The sequence below is a fragment of the Myzus persicae genome, unplaced genomic scaffold (genome assembly GCF_001856785.1).
Source record: "Myzus persicae strain clone G006 unplaced genomic scaffold, MPER_G0061.0, whole genome shotgun sequence".
In the NCBI taxonomy this organism is placed as follows: domain Eukaryota; kingdom Metazoa; phylum Arthropoda; class Insecta; order Hemiptera; family Aphididae; genus Myzus; species Myzus persicae.
Window position 1 is genome coordinate 265894 of NW_019102714.1, and position 22933 is coordinate 288826.

Genomic DNA, 22933 nt, shown 5'->3' on the forward strand with positions numbered 1-22933 from the left:
CATTTATTCATGATATCACATCTTTATAATGCTAAAGTTTTATAAATGACTAGTTTTTTTTTGACTTAGCAATTTTTTACACTGAGTTCGACGAAGTGTTTTTGTCGGGATATAAATATATAACAATTTTAGAGCATATAATATTTTATACAGAGATTCAAGGAATAATCATTTATCTATGCTCATAAGTAATTGGACAATATTTTCAAATTTTAAAACATTCATAAGCCTTTTGAATACTTTCAGAAAATTTTAGTAAATATGCATATTTTATAAAAAATTCTTTCGCTATTTTCTTATTATATTTTTTTGTATAATAGTTATAATAATTATGATCTTCCATTAAATACATATTATTTGAGAGTGACTGTTACCCGGGTACATACGTTATGGGGCTGTATGATGGAGCATATTGGACTCACGGTTATAATAATATCTAATTTTCTAACTCCTTATTCAATTTCGATTTTATTATTTATTTAAATTAATAAAGTACATCAAATATTAGCTTGAAATCATGATGTCTATATCGATAAAAATAAATAAACACACTAGCTCGAACAAAACGTCAAATTAAGAAAAGCTTAAATTCCATCTTCAGTAGGTCTAACTTCCTCACAAAAAGAAGAGAAAAAGTAATAATGAACTGACTCCGCATCGGACACACTCGACCAATGCAAAGAATAAGGATATCTCGTGGCAAGGAATGAAAAAAAAATGTGCACTACCTGTGGAACTGAAATATCAGTCAACCACACAGAATGCCAACAGTACACAGAGGAATTCGACCAACTCAACATTTCCAACACCCTTGACGCAGCCCTCAGATCAAAAGCTTTTAACCAAACACTTTTAACTCTTGTAAGAAAATCTGAAAAGTCCATTTAATTGAAAATATAATAATTAAGAACATACATTAGAAAAAAATTGTAATTAATGTAACAACAACTAATGGCCAATGTCGTCAATGTTTTGTTTGGATTAATAAAAAAAAATTATTTTTGTAAACGTATTTTTAAAGTCGACAACACATATAAGATAAGACCATAATTTATGAAAAAAAAACATCGTGACTAAGGCTAGGATGTATATGCAATTAAAAAAGATGAAAGGTGTATTTGTTTTATTAAAAATATGCAAACATATGCGATTATAATATGCTAAAATATACCACATAAATCTTATTAAATAAACACATTTTATATACATTTTTTTTTCAAATTACACTAAATTTATATGTGAAAATATGCTATTAAAATATGATAAAATAAACACTTACAACAAAAACATTAGAAAAATTCTAAAATCTATAAACTTATCTGTTATCTTTAAATTTATTTAATTTATTCAAATGAATTACATGAAACAATACCATGGTACTTAAAATTTTCATCTTCTGTTTGACCTTAATTAATCCTTATATTTGCTACAACTTCGCTCTTTACACGACGTTATTTTGCATGTTAAATTTTGTTACTTCTCCAGGAGTAATATTTGGGAAATCATCATCTCGATAGTTGCCATTTACAATGTTACATACCGTAAACATAGATTTTAGTCCGGTATTTTTTCTAACACATTTTTTAATTTGTTGTCGACTTTTTCAGCAATGGATCCTTTGTTTTGGTCAAGTTTAAATTTTAAGTTTTCAACGATTTCCAAAATATCATCCAGTAAATATACTATAAAACATGCAAGTTTCTCGCTTTTGTGGTTAAAATATGCAATATTATTAATTTTTTTTTCAAAATATATTAAAATATGCATTTTATCCAAAATATGCAAAAACATGCAAAAGAAAATACCACCATATACTTCGTCATGAGTTGATTTGTGGACATTATGAACAAAAGCAGTAAAAAGAAGTTGCAAAAAACATACCAATGTATACAAATCCTAGCCCTAATCATGACAATTGTTTAAGTCGATAGACTATAAAAGTAATTAGCTGACCATAATAATGGTTGGTATCTTAAATGTGAATAAAAGGGTGTTCGTCAGTTATTTTAAATGTATAATAAATAATAGCCATTAAAGTTGTTTCATTTATTTATAATTACAATTTTGCAAAAAATGTAATATAGTGAAATATTTTCAAACTATGTATATTACTTATATAAACACTATATCAAAAACAACAATCAAATTTAAAGAATTTTTAAAAAATGTTCTTTTATTTAAAAAAAAATTTAATCTGAGCGAATATTCTAAACAATCTTAATATGAAATTATTGAAATACGAAAATAATAACTAATTTTAAAAAAGAAATATGTTAATTTAAAATATTTGTGTAGAATATAGGTGCGTCTTTTATGTAAAATAAAAATATTTTGTTTTAATGGTTGAAATAATATTAATTTAATGTATTTAAAATTATTAAATGTTTTATTAGATCAAGAAAAAAAATGTATTGTCAGCAGCTCCTTAAAAACTTCAACAATATTTCAAATTCAAATTTATACTCAATAACTAAGAAATAAATAAGTAATTATAGAAACCAAACATACACAGTCAGATCAAAAAAATCAAAGAAGTAAATTCAATTATTAGCTCAATAAAAAATAATATATAGTATCCACATTACAAGACCAGATTAAGGGAAGGGCCAAAGAAAGCTATGGCCCATTGGACACAACTTGAGATTTTTTAGGGACCAGACATTTATAATGTTATAATTATTATAAAGAATTATACAATAAAATACATATTTGGCATTTTCTTTGGTAAATCTAATGTCCCATGTCACAGAGGGTATTGTACCAGTAAAAAAAAATACCGAATACCTTTAGTACTTAATGTGAATAAAATGTTTATTAAAAAAAACAAAATTAGATTTTTTAAATAAAACACTTAATATTTCTTAATTTCCTTGTTGCAATTTATTATTAATATCAGTGTAATAAGAAACATTTGCTTCGGAAAATGCAAGAAAAACTTTTAATTGAATACTTATTCAATATTTTATACTACTGTATGGTATTAAATACAAATACAACATTATAGAAAATATTTTTATTTCATACTGAGTTCTCATAAAAAATTTAAATCTGGACTCGACCACGTAGTCAATACGTCATAATTAGTATTAATTAAATATTAAATAGGTATTAATGCATACTGTACAATATAAATTATAATGTTTTGTTTTCGTAAGATAGGCGATAACTAAAGTATATATTATCGTATAAGGTTGTATGGATGTCTACAGACATATAGGTACCGATAGGGATATTGAATACTATAATAATAGGTACCTATGCATAATGGATATGCTAAATTATATTGAACATATTGTTGTGTTATTAATTATTAAATTAATAGTTAATGCCCCAATTTCAATTTTATATACCAGAACCTTGAGAATAATCATGTTCATAAAGCAGTAGACTAATATAATGAGATGTGTTACAGTCAAATTATGAAAACACTTATAAACATGTTTATAATTACGTAAATATTTTTTCATGCTACAGTAGTGAATAATATCTATACGTTTTTTAGTATAATTATTTTTTTCTGCTTATTAATTCGATTTGAGAATAAATTAGTGTGTTTAAGAAGTTATAACTAATATTAGTATCAATTTTTATTATGCACTAAGAAATTTAAAAATTACGAAATATTATGTTCTATTGTTCTCATATACATATACACGTGTATGCACCAAATGTAACAAAATTATTTCGGTGAAATATGACGTAAATTAATATACTCATTCAATATCGGAATATTAAGAACTACAAGTTTGGTTATATGTAAAAGCAAAGATAAAGGAATCATATATTTTACATACTAATTTATTTTATAATAATGCGGTGGGTTTTGGTTTCTATACACATAGGCGCAGCGTGATGATTTTTTTTTGGGGGGGCTATAGCCTTTTTTTTGTGGTATCAATGACGCTGCCGCAACTGCTTGCGAATTACTTTGTATAAGGGCTATAATGATTCAGGTACAGAACATATTATATTCTACAAATATAACTATAGAAAAATATAAAGGAACAAAATATAAAAAGGACTAAAGAAGCACATTATTAAGTAAAATAAAAATAAATAATATACCATACATCATATTATTATCAAATGCATATTTTGTATTTGAATTAAATATTTAAAAAAAAAACATTTCAAATAGGAAATTATTACTTATTACTATATTATAAGGTTTAAAGTCTGCTTTTTTGCGCAAATACATTAAGAACCTCTTCAGATGTGATATTATTAGCTAAGTCCCTTTCAATATGAAGAGTAACGATAGATTTTCAAATCTATCGTTAGACATTGAATTTCGTAGCCATGTTTTAATTCGCCGCATTACCGAAAACGATCTTTCGCAAGAAGCAGAACTTACTGGAATTATAAGTACTACTTGCAAAAGCTTATACAAATTTGGAAAAATGTTTTTGTTGATTTCTGATACAATAGCATCTATGTCAAAATCATCTTTAAGGGTTAATACAATTCTTCATAATTAGCATTTCAGCTTTAAGTTAGTCTTTATCAATACATAAAGCATTCTAAAAACAAAAACCTTATATTAACATTAATGTAATAATATATTTTCATGTATTTTACTAACCTCGTAATGTTCAATAAAATGTAAACGGCGATAACGTCACTATATAGTCTTCTGATGATTAAAATGTATTAATTTATAATATAGAAGATAGAACTAGGTATATAACAAAATATTATTATTGTTATTGATGTCGAATGTCGATATGATATTGTAATGTATAAATAAATGAATAATTAAAAATTTGAATTATCAAATAAAATATTCTTCGGATATCAAAATAAATAATAGAAAATGTTTTAAGTTCCCACATATGGACGTATAAGACAGTAAACTATTACACGAGAACTTCTGGGGGGCTTAGTAGAATTCTGGGGGGGGGGCTATAGCCCCCTTAGCCCCCACAATTCTACGCCTATGTCTATACATTCTTATTTATATTGGATAAAGTATAAGTGGTACAACTCCAAGCAAATTAATGAATAGTTGAAGCATATGCATTTAGATTAAAATTGTGATGCATTTACAAATATATTTATCGTATAATAAAATTGTTTATGATAAATTATAATTGATAATACTCTGTAATCACTCTATTTCGGTAAAACTGCAAACTCAATAGATACTACAGACTATTAGGTAAGAATGTATTAGAACACATATTTTTAAATATTTTTACAAGACTGATTAGGCGATATTAAACTGAATGAAAATGAAAAATATATAGTCTCGAATAGTAAGTATATCGATCAGCTGGTATTGTGTAACGCAATAATATAACGCGTTTTAATGTCTCGTAACGACATTCTCGACGATGACGACGACTTCGGTGACCTAAGTTTCGAACTACTCGATTTTGTCGTGAGTGAAGTGAGGGGAAGGGGTGTTGCGAATGACCCACTTTTACCACAAGGGAATTTAGTACCGATATTTTTAAGGAGTTCGATATAGGCAAACTTTTAATTGTTTGTGAACATGTCGTGTAATTGTGTATGTAATAAGTAATAGCTAATAAGATATCATTCGTGTGTGTGGCAGTAGTGTCAGAGAAATAGCAGTGCATCTCACACATGCAAGCACGTGTTAATTATATGAGCTACACGAATTTCAATCGTTATTTTTTTAACTGTATCAATATTTTACTGATTGTATTAATGAACCTATTTATTCGACAAAATGTCTGAAAAATATTTGAATATTCTTCGTGGGATTTACTTGTATTACTTGTAAACGTTTTTTTATATTTTATAATTGATTTTTTCAATTTGATATTATTAATAATATGAAATTCTTAATATTCGAAATGTACGAATGAAATCTTAATGGGTTAAAAAGAACTGAACTTCAATTTCATAAAACAGAAAAACATTTTCCGAGCTAATTCCAAAAAAAATGACAATCTGTTTTCTGAAGTTAAGACTTCTTCCCGTTTACTAAGATACCCGTGAGATTGGTATAAGATAGGTATATTTTGGTACAAAACCCAGTCAGCATCGAATCCCCTGAATAATTTAACAATATTATACGTTATTACTTATTATGTAAGGCAACATGATAATATTATTAAATAATAAAGCGGACGGTATAGTTCCTAATACGATGTAGATAGTAGATATGCTTCCGTCGTAGGTCGTGCATCTGAAGATTGCTGGTCGTCTACTATAATGTTGAGCGAATGTTGCATACCTATACCACTCTCGTGACCGGTCGTCGGCGGCGGCGATGATGCAACCATACCACATATTATATACCTATACATTATATATACGGCAGGTTACATATATTTCTATAAGCTGCAGTGGGCATATAGGAACTATAATATTATTATATTATGATAAGAGTTACTTCATCCGTAACGCGATGACCGCCGACGCCTGGTTCCCACCACACTTCCACCCCTCTTCCACGCGTGCCGCAGAGGTTCTTTTCTTTCTTTCCTTCACTTACTTAAATATTATCCGGTACAAAAATGATATATTTTTATTATTTTTTTGTCACTGCCGCCGAAAAAGACCTTCCACACACCACCTGCACGCCTCTCACTCCACGCCGTCATATGACATACTATATACACACGCGCGCACACACGACACCATATACCCATCTCTCCGAATGCGTTTACACCCACTCCGCGCGGTTGCGGTGGTGGTGCGGCGTGCACGCGTTCCAAGAACCGGAGGAGGCGGTGGCGGTGGTGGCGTTGGTCGAGGCCCACCGCGTATAGCGACTGCCCGGCAGTCTGGCGTCCGCTATCGAAATCCGACGACGAGCTGCCGCAGCCCACCGACACTCGCACTCTGCCCACACGCGTCGACATCTCCGGGACATTATTTATTATTTCGCTGAACGTAATATTACAATTACCTATTCGTCGTTAATAATTACTATTATCCTCGTGTACTCGCCCCAGACGTCCTGCCGTTTTCCGATATCCTCTGGACGTCCCGGCGTACCGTATACGTCGACCGTACATATAGTGTGCTCGAGGTCATGTCCGCGGTCTGCCGTCTGCTGCACGTGTACGGCAGCGGCGGTGACGATACGGTCATCCGGCACATTATTCTGCGCCACCAGCACTGCACCAACTGCAGCCGGCAGAACGTCGCCGGCGACCGCGGCGGCTCGTAGGAATCGACGCGACCCTCACCGAGGATGGTGACGGCCCGATGTACCCGCGGTCTCACCGCCGGGACCACAGCCGCTACCGACTGCAGGTACCTACACAACTGATATTAAAATATAATGAGATTAATATCGAATACAAACCTACTATAATTATTACATAAACCGACGATTTCGCGAGTTGGAATAAGGCGTGTTCGGATTTTAAACATTTTTTTTTTTGAAAAATACCAGCCCGAAACACCGCCAACCGACGAAATGTTCCGAGGTAATCGCTGAACCGATTTATAATCTGTACTTATTATTACCAACTCCACTTTATTTAGTAGTAACATTTAAATACTCTAATTAGTAGTCATAACCATGTATGACTTGTGTCACATGTAATAAGTGCTGACTTTCGACGGCTCTGCGTCGGATTATGAATGACAACAACCCGCCGTACTCCCGAGTATCGTTCGTATGGCTAATGCTTTAGAGTGTCTCATTTCACTACTCTGTCAAACCTTTACGACTTGTATAGCTATTTGAGTGTCTTAAGCGAGTTTATCAGTGTATTGACTTTTAAAATATTTTACAAATTATATGGTAGTTTCATAATTTTGAAAAACACGAAAACAATTTTTTTAATATTTTAATTAAGTTAACCAAAAATATCAAACATAATAAAATAATAATTATTGCACTCCCCTACATGATATCTTAGACGTCTTGTACATCTTACTCGGTGAAATATTTCTTTGTATAGTATTGTTTACGGACACTTGAAAATCACGAATATTATTATTGTTACACTCGCACATTCGTACAAGTAGCTTATAAATGAATTGATCTCTGTTGGTTGACACCTCCTAAAGTTCTAACAAACCTCCTTACTCCATGTAAACATTTTAAAATATTGCCAATCAGAAAGATGTAAATATGGTGTTCGATTACACATTTCCGGTATGGTGAATGACACTGCACTTCTACACCACCATAAACCCTGTGTCCATTTAATGCAAAAGGTCGTGTATTACATTATATCATTGAGTGTGAATTAAATTACACGGCTGTGTTGGTTTTAAAGGTCTGCATTCATTTTTCCACTTTATCTTCTTGAAAACAGAAGAAAACCTAATTTCACGTGTTTTTTGATGGACAAGTAATTCGGTTTTTTTGAAGAAACATTTTTATTCAGACACCTCAAAGTCACACTGAAGTCATGTTTAATTTTGAAGATAATACTTTGAACGTTACTTCTCATTTATAAATAGTACATTCTCCTATTAGTTGATAGATAGACTATAGCGATATAATAAACTACATTTTAGGTGGATTGGTATACGTTCAAGAAGCACTTATTTTGTGTTATTGAATATGTTTGACCCATTCACGTTAGTCTTTGCTTTAAAATAAAATAGTCGAAAATACATGAGTATATCTATAGGAATATCATAATTAAAAATACACATCTATAATAAGCAATAAAAATATTAGTTAAAATATTCATTGTTAAAAAAATCATATAAAATATTATTGATGTAGAGACAAAGTATAATATTGTTGAAAAATATGCGTAACGATTAATGAAAAATGTGTATTTGAAACTAGATATAAAGAAAAGGGAGTAAACTTTTGCCTCCATAACCACCTTTGTATCCACCCCTCCTAAAAATTCCAAATGAAGTCCACATTCGATTAGTATAGCCTTCATCCACGCGGACGCTATCGGATTATTGTAACAGTTATTAATGGCTGACATAAGTATACAGACATATACATAGTAGGATATAATATCATCGCAATTAGCTTTTAACGATAATATGAATATAAGTATATCACCTACTATTAATATCGAACGTAGTACTTGTAATATATAATATATAATATTAATTATTATGTGTGTGGCATGCGAACACGCGTTTATTACGAAGAACATCGTATCATCATAATACCTACTATAAATACAGTATAAAAATGTTTATGGTCATTACGTCGTGGTAGTCTTCCTTATAGCACACGCCGGTCACGAAAACTTAAAAATCGACTGAAAGGATATAATGATAAATGATAATAATACGAAATGTATTACTATTACATACATATTACCTACATATGGGATTACGCGGGCAAACGCGTGTTTTAATATAATTTTTTTTGTGTGTTTTTTTATTTTTTTAATGAGCCGGCGAAGGACCCACCGCCGTCCATCGGCCGGCAACGATATTACATCATGGCAAGACGGCTATATAATATTACACTCATGCACACACACACTCACCTGGAAGTAGGATAAGGCTAAGGCACTCGGACATCGGTGTGAATAGCAATTCCGTGAGTGGTGGTGGCGATAATAACATAATATATTGTTAATATGTAGGCGAGAAAAACGAGGAGAGAGAAATCGAGAACGAACCGAACGAAAGAGAATTTAATATCGTTATAATATTATTATTACTACGATAGTGAAAGTCACGGCGGCGGTGCCGAGGCCGTCGACCGGCGCTCTATATATGATTATTATTATTATTATAGACGATGACGCTCCGAGAACCTTACGGTGTACTGCAATAATACTTTAATAAGTACCTACTGTTTATTTGTCTGTAATACGCCCTTGAAAAAACATTCTATCCAAAAAATGTTGTACGTAGACTATGCCGCGAACACAAGGACCATAATGGCATAATATGACCGCGATGATTAATAATAAAACAATTTATTAGCGAGAATAAACATGTTTTCTAGTAATATTTTTGAATAAAAATGTATTTTAAATTATAATACAATATCACATGACTAAAAATGATTCATTTAAAAAATATTTATTAAACACAAATAAAATAAATATAATTCTATAATTGATTCACATAAAACTTTGTAAATAAAGAATATTTCAATTGTGTTTTCGTGATTTTGATAAGTGAGGGTAGGGGAAGGTTGTGAAAATTGATGAAAATTTAAGCACATACCACATGGTCGTAGCCCCTTTGCCTCCCTATGACCACAAGAACAATAGTCAATAGAATATACTTCGTTATTAACGTATCCGTAGTATGATATGTAAGACGCAAGAGTTACAGAGTAGACAAAAGAAACATTTAGACATTTAGACCTGTGGATTTAAATACTTAAAAAATGTTAATTGTGATGTATAAAAGTATATCCTTATATTTTTCTTGAATTTTGAGGTATGAAATTGGGATTATTCGGGATTGATCGGAACAATAACTACCTTGTGGATAGCAAACGATTTAAAAATAACTTTGAAATTTGAATAGCTTGTACTTGTATCAATTACAATAATACAATAAGTCAAATTACTCACTAAAAATAATAGCCCTAATTAGTTGATCCCCGCACCTGATTTTCATTTATACTTAAGTCCGGTCCTGCAGGATAAACAACTGTGCTCTAACAATGTTATGGGTTAAGCGTAGAAATATTGCAGTGGAGTCGTAGATACGTGGTGATTGAAACATTTTTAACTCCCTAAACAGTGTTTGCCAAAAAAAGAACACACCTCCTTAAAAATAATTGTTCAAATTAAAGAACCTATACTCTTCTCTTTTTGCAACGAACCTAATTGGTAACCAAACCGCGAGCGAAACAATCGAAAATGTTTATTGTTACGTCGTTGTCGTCGTCTCAACATTGTATACGCTGTATGACGTGCTTTCCGTGTACAGCATATGCATACCAACTAGTAACTATCGAGTGCAAACGGAACTAGGCACGATCTAGTTAAAAAGTTACACTAGTTGGTTATGTATGTAATAATTTTGGTTACCTAAAATTGAACTAGGTTTATTCTCTTGACAAGTGAAACTAACTAAATTTAAAATATCTACAGTAAATTAAAGTTAGATTTGCAATATACAAAATGGTTGTTTTGTAAAATATCTATTGGCTATTTAGGTATAAGGCTACTCAAATAATAATGTTAAGAATACATTAACCAATGTGATGGAGTATATGAATTTGTTATTGATATATGACCGTATGAGATGTGTGTCGTTCGATTTTTAAGGGGTTTGAAATAGGCAATATTCGTGAAATATTGATCAAAATGACAAATTTTATTTTTAATCGCATTTCAAACATTACTACTACAAATTCAAATTAACTCACAGTGCTACCGTGGTCGGTTGTTGCACGATTTGTTGAATAAAAAAAAAGTTTCACTCGAAAAATAACCACTAACGGCATTCAGGCTGCAATCATAGCGATAAGAAACAAAATGTATACACAGTATTACAGTTAAATTTTTTTGTGTCATACCGTTTTCATAATTGTTGTTATACTATTATTTAATTCCAAACAAACATTAAAACAATAGATTTTAATAAAGTTTTTTGTATTAATGATTTAAAAATAATAAAAACCAGCAAAATATATTTTCTTCTGTATAAATTCGGTTTCCCAACTGTGACTACATAGATTGAGAGAGATCTTTTTTAGGCACAATTTGTGGGTGTGCAGCTTTTTAACGTTTCACGACTGATAACAACCAAATATATTAATTTTCATAATAGTTATAGTGTTACAAGTCGGACCTGATAATATGTTATAAGCATAGCTGTGGGCCACCATTGATCGGTCTGTTTAAGTAGTTTTTGCACGTTTTAAGAAAGAAAACAAAATATCGGTTACGACACTAGATTATAATATTCTGATGTATTAACAATGTCAGGAAGTGACCTTATTCAGAAACAAGTATTTTCGACCGGACAACTATTTTCATTAGAAAGAACGACCCACTGCTGTTAGTGTAGCAATTTACAATTCGCCCAGGGCTCGCGACTATAAGATCGCGTGAGACGGTTTTCGCGCTCAAAGTGAAGCGTGGGCGTGGGCGCGGTCGAGCGGGTACGCCGAGCGCGTACAGCTACAGAACGTATGCATAACAATATTATTGTATTACGCGGTCAGTGTGCATAAGCATAATGTAACAGTTACGCGGATGTCGTATACATAATATCGTAATTAAAACATATATTGTTATAATCAATTGTTATTAATACGGTACTCTTCTGGATCATCGCGCGGGAAGAGAGCGTATACATTTTAATATCCGTTGATGCCCATGTAACATTTTTATTATTATGATGATACAACATCGTGGGTACATGTGGGTCCCGCCGCAGTGTCTATCATTTTCCGGTCAATTATAGCCGTAATAATGTGTGTGTGTGTGTGTGTGTGTATAGGTATCTCGTAGGCACAGTAGTACCAGGCATGTAGACACGATTATTATGCCTTATTACCTCCCCACGATGGGCACCACGTTCGTGTCGTCACAGCATAGTGTTCGTCTCAGTCACGTAATAGTATTCAATATTATTATTATTGTTATTATTCGCCGCTGTCTCACGAAAAGAATTAATATGACGACGGAGTCTTCCGGTTAGATCGACGTATCGCGTGATGTAGGCTCTGCCTCCTACCATACCTCCACACGGACTTGCACAGCGACAAGCTATACACCTCTGCAGCAACTTCTTGTCCGTATCCGAATAAGAATGTTATTCTTCTTAGTTACTACGAATCTGACTACAGACAGACAGTACGTTATTGTTACAATGCGCTATTAGTTTGTTTTGTGACATATTCTAAACACGATTCAGCAAACAACGAACTATATGTCTATCCAACTATATAAATCTTTGATAGTTATTTTCTTTGAATTTCAAATAATGTCGATATTATAATTACACACGTATCTCTCAGATTTGCTCCTTATGAACTGAATTACAATTAAAATATTTTAAAATGTGAAATTATAGCGCTTTGAACTAGCAATTGATTTGGTTTTTGTTATTATAATTTTTTTTTTCGTTTCTTTTTACACAGTGACTTTGGCCACTCCGTGAACGACAAACGGACATCGCCAACGGCCTCAACCAGTAACACTTTTTGTCACTGCTTGGCCTGTTGTTACGCCACCACAACCGTTACCACCACCAGAAGAAACAGCGGCAAGACAGCCGTGGACACAAGCGAATCTTCTGACAGCGAGCCGCCGTCTGAGGCCGCTGCGTTTGTCGCCTCCGCTTCCGCTGCGGCGTTCGTTTTGTTGGCCGCTCTGTTGGCCGTAGTGCTGTCTTCAGCCGCACTCTTGACCGTCGCGTCCATGGTGCCGATGGCCGACGCTGCCGTGCGCGACATCCGCCGACCACAAGCCGCCGATTACATCAACCTGTGGCACCATCAACAGCTACAGAAACAGCAGCAGCAGGTGGGTGGTCAGCGGATATACGACAACGGCGGCGGTAATCTCGACGACTCATCAAGGCAGAAAAGGCAACTGTTTAACAAGAACACAAACCGTGAACCCGGAGTTGTGGCTTTGACATTTTCGCTGATCGGTGGAGTGAGTATACCTTATATAAAATATATAATACACAATTCGGTACTTATTACATTTCTCAAGTGAAAAATACCGAAAGGACCCATATATAGGACCCACATGCCCTAACCGGTGTCTGACGTGACATGACGGGCAGTAATTTTCCATGCCATGATTATTTTCTGTGAAATAGCCACGTCATGTTTTTAATTTATAATGTAATATTATATTGAACTGTTGAAAAAAAAGTTGTCAATCTTTTAAATCAGTGATGTTATCATAACTAGATATATTATGACGTAATGTCAATAGTTATTCGTTAGAGCCTTAGAGGCATTTTTGATGGTTGCAAACGGATTAACCTCTCATTCGTATCGTGTGAACATTCGATTTCGTTACTTTCGTAACTCAGTCATGTGTCAAAAATAGTGGCACGAAGCACACTAAACTATAGATGGTATCTATTTCATGGATTCTTAATGTTTCAATAAAAAAAAAAAAACAACAATAAATAAATAAACCGTTTACTCCATCCTAACAACCCAGTACAACTGTACAATATTATGTCCATACATTGTAGATGACGTTGTTCATTGCTAAATTTATAATATATTATAAACCGCGATGTCTACACCAACTTTTCTCCCCGAAGTGCGGCAAATCAACGAATCAATCAATAAATATTAGCACGGGTATGAAGGCGGTGGGGCTTGATAACGAATAAACATAATATTTTGTTTATAAATGTCAAACCATTTAAACTGTTGAAGTGTCAATAATTATCATAACGTACTCAAATGAGGTCAAAAATATTTATTTTGTCGTTAATCTAGAAACAAAAACTCACATTAACTTACATTTACGAAAAATAATAATATTTTTTTACTGTACATCAGTACATCATCTGTTTAACGTAACATACTCATTATTTCAAAAACATAACTTTTTTTGAAAATATTTGTTTTACGTAATTGTATATCTTTAAAATCAACATTTTTATTAAAAATTATAAATTTTTACTATTTCTTAATGACAACATACATTTTGAATTCCTTATTCTAGAATATAATATTTTTAGGGATAAAGATGTATAAAATTCGAACTTTAGATGAGCTATTTATAAATTATTACTAATTATAAGTGTTTAAAGTTCATATAAGAAGTAGAGCAGAGTGATACAAAGGGGTAACCGCAAACTATATGCCCACTACTTGACTTTACTAAACTTTTAACACTAATAAACTATTTGTTCGAAATTCGATTTTTATAGATCAATATACTTAAAATAATATCAGAATATGAAATTTAAAATGTATGTTATTATTCAAAATAGTAATGGCATTTTAAATTAACATAAGCCTTTCGTGTAAATACACATAAAATATTTAGTATCAATCTTTAAAATGTAATGTATTTCAGAAACGCCAATAACCTGGACGTATATACTATGTATACATAATACATAAATAAAAAATAAAGTAATGCCTTTTGGATTTTTTTATGTAGGAACTTGTATTTCTGCGTTTAATATTAAATAAATAGTAGGTATATGTGTATTAAAATACAGATTTTACAGTTTACTTAATATTCATAATATATTATCTCCCCCCCCCCAAAAAAAAAAAAAAATTAAATAATTATCTGGATCTGCAATAGTTGTAGTTATATTTCTAAACGATCTACTGTCAAAGTTCACGACATTTATTTATGCTCTCTCTTTGCTGCAGACTTTTTCGGACGCCCGTCAAGCATTCCGAAACGTCTCGAGCATCGTGCGTGACACAATTAGCGAGGCGGCCAAAGATCCTGCGGCCACCACTGCCGCCGCGGACCAGATGATGATGGCCGCCGTCAATACCGCTGACAACGAGGTCGGCGGCGGAGCGGCGTCCACCACGGCGGCCACGGACCAAAGGATGGCCGGCCAAGCGCTGGGCAAGCTGTTTGGTCGCAACTACCGCGGCCTGCGCCGTCTGTTTGACTCCGAGCTCCGGTCCGCCATCAAGGTCGGTGTCCAATTGATATAGATCGCTTTACAATAAATTTAAATATTTTTGTTATGTTGTACGCCGATGGTTTTTTGCACAACGCGTTTTCGACACGATAACACTATACAACTGTTGTCGTGCAGGTCAGAGTCTCTTATCTTTATGCATTGAATGAGCAGTCGCAATAATCGAATTTCAGAATATTTTTGAAAATATCCGTCTTGCAGGTTATTATCGTGTTATTACCTACACGAGGATCGCTCGTTTTATGTATGTAACTGGTTAATTGATCAGATACATACTAAACCGTGGTGAATGCGTATTCACCACTTAACGGTCGTCACTTTTTAATAGTGGCGTAATTTGGGGGGAAGGGGGATAGGTGGGCTTTGGGTTGCCTCTGTCTGATGATTTTAAAAGCAGCCCGATGGGCCAGTGCCGGGATGTTTCTGTTGAACTATTATTATATTTAATGAGCATAAAAATATGGCTATTTTTAAAATATTTTGAGAAAATATATTATATTGTGTACTAAGAAATTATTGTCACAATTATAAATATAATAATTACCAATTACTAATTACTTAATAGTTGGAAATATTGGAATAAATTTATGTTTAGGCACAGTGCATGGAAGTTGTTATGTATGTATGTGTTTATGAAGCAAAAGGAACATAATATGAATTATGTGCTTGTGATCGAAGGAAAGTTTTGCCCCCCCCCCCTTTACTACAAACTTAAATGACGCCACAGCTTTTCAATAAAGTAACCAAAATATATTGTATAAAACAACTTAACTGGGCCACTCTTTTTAACATTTTTTTTCTACAATGTATGCTGAACATGATTATAAAATCTGAATTTCATGGAAATTCAAAGTATTAATGTTAAAGCCATTTGAATCTTTTAGTGTTTAGGGTTTTACATAACAAATCAAGGTATGTTTATGATATAAATAGTTCGAGCGAACGCAGCGACCGAGTGACCCTACCAGGTCAATAATATGTGCTGTTAGATAAAAACAACTTTCTTCAGATGGCTATATAACAGTAAAACCTTAGAGTTTCCGTGAAATTCAGATTTCATTTCCATTTTTTCGGCATAATATATAAATATATTTGTTCACAGAATACAAATTGAAAGAAGAGTCACCGGGTAAAGTAGTTTTGCTCAAAAATATTTTTCTTCTCAAATCCGTCTTACCTCAATTTCTTAAACCAAGTTGTTATCACCAAAAAATCGGTACTCACAAATTTAGGGTCATTGTTTCATATTTCATACGCATAAATAGCTTCATACATGAGCCCAAAGCCCAAAGCAATAAAGAAATAGCTAATCGTATAAATGTTAACTAATCGTGATTAGATTCCCGTGTAAAACAACTATTACCTATTCATAAATCCTATAAAAGAACGCAACACAAGTCCATAATTTGCTAGTTAAAAATCATTTCGTACCAGAAGAACTAAGCTAACCTAACGTTAAGTAGTACAATTTTTGTCAGTAAAAGAATAAATGATGAATTGTATGATGAAAATTTGGTTTCTTCACTATATTATAGCCTTTTCTATTTTTCCCGCTTGAAACCTTGTTAGTTGTTTCTATATGATTATTGATTTTGTAAGTACACAACAATCAACAATGGCACCGCATGTAAGTTACTCTGAATCAGTATCTATTTAAATATTTTGAATATTCAAAATATATATTTTTCCAAAAATGTCATTAGATTTGCCTATATCGAACCCCTTTAACGAAGCTGCGTACTCCATTAGCAACTAATCTATCGGCAGCTTGTGACAAACACTATGCAGTATAATTTAATGTCATAAATTAATTATCTATTACACTTCTGCGTTTACATGTTTATTTACTAGAGCATTATTATAAGACATTTATATTGTTTTCATTGAAGTTTTGGTAACTTTTTTTTATTTTTCCCAACGCAGAACTCACCGGGCAACGTCCGTGATTTCGCCGTCGAGTTGATGGGCTCCATCGGTCAGAGCCTCAGGCCATCCAATCTGTTTTCCAGGGGACTGACAAACGGCACCACGACCACGGCTAGACGGCGATGATGATGCATAACGCGGTCGTCGAAGGAGGCAAGGTCAAAGTAGTCAAAATCGGCTGCAACGGAATCACTACAGTGTCTGTGGTCCACGGCACGTCGCAAAGACATGATAATAGTATTCTACGATAAATCATAATAATATTATGCAGCCATGTATCCATCAATCTTAAACCATATTATTGGGCAACCGATCGAATATAATTAGGTACATATTATTTATTGCAATATGTATATTATATGAATCGATTTATTATTTATCATCAGTTATAGTCATCATTAGTAAATAATAGTAATTAGTGGCGTATTAATAGCTTGTATAATTTATTAGAGTACAACGGGAACATAGGTAAGTTTTTTTCTTTTTCTGTAAACGCACTGGTCATAGGAATTGGAGTGAGTACATTATATGCATGATGTAATATATTTGTATTGCTCTGATCCGCCATAATAATCTTAGGAAGTATGCTGTGCGTACATTATCAACAAATGTATATATTTTTTTAGTATTATTTGTACCATTATTGATTATTATATTGTATTGTTTCGCTTAAGACTCGACGTGCTATACTTATTAAAAGATTAAAATAATTGTATATGTGTATTAATATTATTTCATTTTTTTTGCAATGTAGTCATGTTGCACGTGATATTATTGTACAATGCGCGTTGGTTAGTTATTTATTCGAAATATATTGTTTTCATACGATTATATCCATATGAGTACATTCATTACTATCATACATGATTGACTGTATAAGGTAATTTTAGTTGATAAAATACACTATAGTATGTTACTATGGTGATGTCAGGGGCGGATCCAGAAATTCATCAGGGGGGGGGGAATAAAAATATATCCATCAGATACTATTCATACCTACTTGATGATGAAATCTTAAATAATATTTTACAGTATTTCCTTTTTTTAAATGCTCAGAATATGGTAGCGGATCATTTTGATGGAGAATAAATGGATTTGTAAGCAAGTGTTTTTTTATGGTATCAGTGAAAATAGTTTTTGTCTCCAACAAAATACCAACATCATTACATTCATTATTCACACTTTCAGGATTGTCAGAATGAAGTTGTAATAAATTACTTACATTTAATTCTTCATCACCTTTACACTCAATTATAATATCTTCATATTGCAGCTCTATTAACAGTTTTAATATCAAATATAAGTTAATAAACAATATTTTTTTTTTACGGATTTAGTAATTCATTGATCTATTACTGATTTCACAGGCGAGTGTGAGGCTAGGTGATCAACGTCATTTTCATTATTTTTTTGTTTTTTATTGAACATTTCTAGAATAGGATTAGACTTTCGTTTGGACATTTTTACGTGACAAAATTAAATTGAAAATACGGAATGGAAATATAATAATACACGTCACGCACTGACTTTGATGCGTAGGACACAACTAATCTGAAAATCTAAAGACTACAGTCTACAAGATAGTTTATCGTAGATATACATACAAAAAGATAAGATAGAATTTTATTATTATTTATTAGTGTACTTGTGGTTTTAACATTTAACAAGTGTAGTTACCATGTAGTAAACCGTCATACCAAATCCCGATTGACAGTTTATCATAATTCATTTGGGTAGTGGGTACGTTTTTATCGTTATAACCGTTAATTGTTATAAGCTATTAATAAATGTATAGGTAAGACACAATGGAACAATGTAAATAGATAACAGAGGAATACAATCTAGCGGTTCATACCGATATGCAATGATACGTAACGCTGAATATAACTTAAATATTATGTTGTGGTTTGATTCTGACAACCCGTATCATGTTTATCAAGATTTCCTACAATTTTTTTTATCAAAACGAAAAAATTCTACCGACATTTTTTTTTTAAATACATTTATAAAATTTAAATATAATAAGCTCAGGGGGGGGGTATTTACCCTTTTACCCCTCCCTTGGATCCGCCACTGGGTGATGTAGCAATGTTAACATAAGATTCAGACATTGCAAGTTAGTTATAATATGTTATATTAAAAAAAACCTTACCACGATTTGATTTTTTTGCAAGCAAATAATTGGAAAATGTACCCCATTCAAATATTTACATTTTACTCAATGCCATAAATGCTCTTTATTAGAATACACTATAAGTATTCCATTTAAATATAAGTTCAACAGAAAAAATACTCTATACAGTGATGAGCTGGAGAAATTGAACAACAATAGAAAAAGAAACAATGTAATTCACTCTGACATATTCTTAGTATCATATTTAAATTCAATTTAGGTTTAAAAGAAAAATGATTTATTTAAATGACTTATTTTATAATGCAACATTATTGTTTGGTCTAATAAAAGTCAGTTTAGTAAAGAGTACTTTTATTTTGTATTCGGAATGCGTATTCGAATAAATGAGTATTAAAATATTCCGAATACGTATTCGATTATATTCAAAAAATATATTCTGAATACGTATTCGAATATTTAAAAAAGTATTCAAGTATTATTACAATATTTTTTTTTGTCCCTAATATTCATTAATTTTGGAATGGTTTTAAATACCTATTAGCGTTTGTCAATCATATTTTATTCAAAGAGAAAAACTATTATTCATTACTTATAATGATCCCGATTTTTAATAGAAAAATTTGTTTTGTCTTAAATACAACATACAACATTCAGAGTCATCTATGACCCTCTGCTCTAGGTCTTAATAGTAAAACTAAACTTGCTTTTGCTTTTTAAGGCGTTTTCTATAAATAATTTTGATGACAATTAAAAAAATTAAAACTTTAAATATTGAATATATTTAAATACTAATAATTCTAAGTAAATTACAATTAGTCTCATAATTTCTGTTGAGTAATTTTATTACGATGTCATGTTCTATAGAAAAACGGTTAGTAGATATGATCTCTAGAAGCGAGAAATTGGTGGGTGGTCAGTTTCCATCACGACTTGAGCGATACACAAATTTAAAATGCACTTGATTAAAAAATCTAAGTATTATATATTTCAATACACGTGATTTCTTAAAGTAAAAACTGTAACTATGAAAACCCAGAACATTTCCATCCTGATGTACTATGCGTTTCAGAATATCAACTATGCAAACTTGAGCATACCCTTATAAGATACTGTTTTAAAAATATTATTCCCCATTTGTATAAATAAAACTGTGTTATAAAAATAAAAAATATTGTTACAGTACCAAAAATAATAGGTTACATTTTGTTTACAGTTTATCACTATTTTAAGCTACGAGTAACATTTCCTAGTTTTTAATTTATATTTATTTACAGATACAAATTTAGCTTTGTTGAGCTCCCCCCCCCCTCTCCTTCCTTCCTATTTTTTTTCTACAGAGACTATAATAAATATAATATATTACATGCAGCATATACATATTATTACATACACATTGCAAACACATTATACACCTAAGCATAATGAATTATCGAATTGGTTTTTTCGTATTTTGTATACGTAATTCTGTTTAAAATATCGTAGCTGAACTTTTATGTCATTGTTTTCATTACTCTTAGACTGGAGACTGGAGCGTATCGTGTTTTAACTTTTAAGGTATAATGCTTAGGCAATTTATATGACATGAAAATTCAGGCTATGATGTCTATGTGTGAGTAGTAAATGAACATTAGTGTATGTTTCCGAGAATCGCTGTCACGCCGGGTCGTGCAACCGCCACCGGATACAGCCATCGCACTCGTACGCATATGTATATTTATCGCGAACAATTAATTATATCGTTGTTTACATAACTATGAAAACAACTAAAACCGGTAGTAAATTAAACGTCATACTTCCTGAATTCCGATTGTAATTTCGAAAAAAACGGTTGAATTTATAAGCTTCTAGACTATGATCTATAGTAATAGCTTTTTTGATTTAAAATCACATTTGCCCAAAATATAAATGCAAATGTAATGCAAGTATTTCATAAAATTCTTAATTTTAATGTCCTTTAAAATTGATAGTTGAAGGCCTAGATATTTTGTCAAAGAATTCATATATATGTATTATTTTAAAATTGGACATTCCAAAGTATGTGTACCACCGCTTATTGGTCTATGACGTATAAAAAATAGGCGTGATTCGATCCCCATCTCCAAATCCTTAAATTGTACAACTTAAAGAAGAGACATAATGTGAAAACAATATTTGAAACCAAAATGGTTAGAGAATGATGACTGACGAGTGTGCTTTTTTATATAATAAACTGAGCGATTTTGTCCGTATTTTTAGTTTGTGTCTTATATCATCTTTAATCAAAAACACTAAAATCTATCAAATTAATTCTATTATTAAAAGTAAAAAAATTACCAGTACTTTACAAAATAATAAAGAAAAACAATAAAACAATTATAGCAAAATAAACAAACAAATAAACGAAAAAAGCAAAAATGTTGAAATGTTCGAAAAAACCGTAGTTTTTTTATTTTATACTTTTTATACCTAGACATTTTAAATATTTGAAACACTTTCAGAGTTTTTTTTTGGTTTATGAATGATAACATTTTTGTATTTAAGTTAAAAAGCTTGACAATTTAATACAAAGATTTTTATAAGTTTTTTTAAAAAAGGAAACATATTTTTATGTGATTATAGTTTAATTTTTTTCGTTTTTAAGTTTAAAAATAATACAATCTTTAATTTTAGTAATAACAGCTTAAAATGGAATACGAGATTTCTGGAAATTTTTTACCGGAACTATAAAAAAGTGTAACGAAAAGCCACATAATTTTTTTGAGTAATTGAAGTTTAAATGCTTACGACATTATATATTCAAACGAAGATGTATAATGATTTATTCTGAATTTGGTTAGCTTGTGATTATTCAGAAAATATTACTCATGGAATTTTGTTCTATTTTACTATTTCTTAAAATATCATTGTCCATTTACAATTAAGTTTTAAAAAGATTTAGACACATTTTAAGCAATTTATAGATATTTGAATTGTTTGATAAATGTCTTAAAAATAAAATTATGACATCAGAGTATCAGACATATTACGTAAATTTATTCCTAGACGTGTGTATTAGCTGGGAAATAAATATAAATTAGTATATAAGTATTAAGTATACGTAAATGGCTATAATGCAATAATATTTACACATTTGTTAAAAATCATTTGTATGGAAAAAAATAGTAAAACTAGCCAAAGAACAAGCTTCACTGCTCATTTACTAAAATTTAAACTCTATGTTGGCATATGTTTTAATATTGAAAGAAGGGTGTCTTGAGAACTTCAGTTGTTCATTATAGGGCGTATGCAAAATAAGTACCTATAGGAACTTTTTCATGGTGCGAAAAAAGGCAGTTCCAGCAAAGGATACCTACAACAAATTATCATGTGTGTAAATTTTGGTTTCATACAGACTGTTTATTTATTTAA

The 22933-nt window shown here is 31.5% G+C and overlaps 1 protein-coding gene across 1 annotated transcript; it reads left to right on the top strand.

Annotated features, from left to right (window-relative positions):
• Window positions 1-6741: 6741 nt before the first annotated feature.
• LOC111032992 lies at window positions 6742-18243 on the top strand. Its single transcript, XM_022313516.1, has 4 exons — window positions 6742-7233; window positions 12977-13496; window positions 15200-15478; window positions 17410-18243. The coding sequence occupies exons 1-4, from the start codon at window positions 7172-7174 to the stop codon at window positions 17536-17538; spliced, it is 990 nt and encodes a 329-aa protein (XP_022169208.1). The 5' UTR covers window positions 6742-7171; the 3' UTR covers window positions 17539-18243.
• Window positions 18244-22933: the final 4690 nt, after the last annotated feature.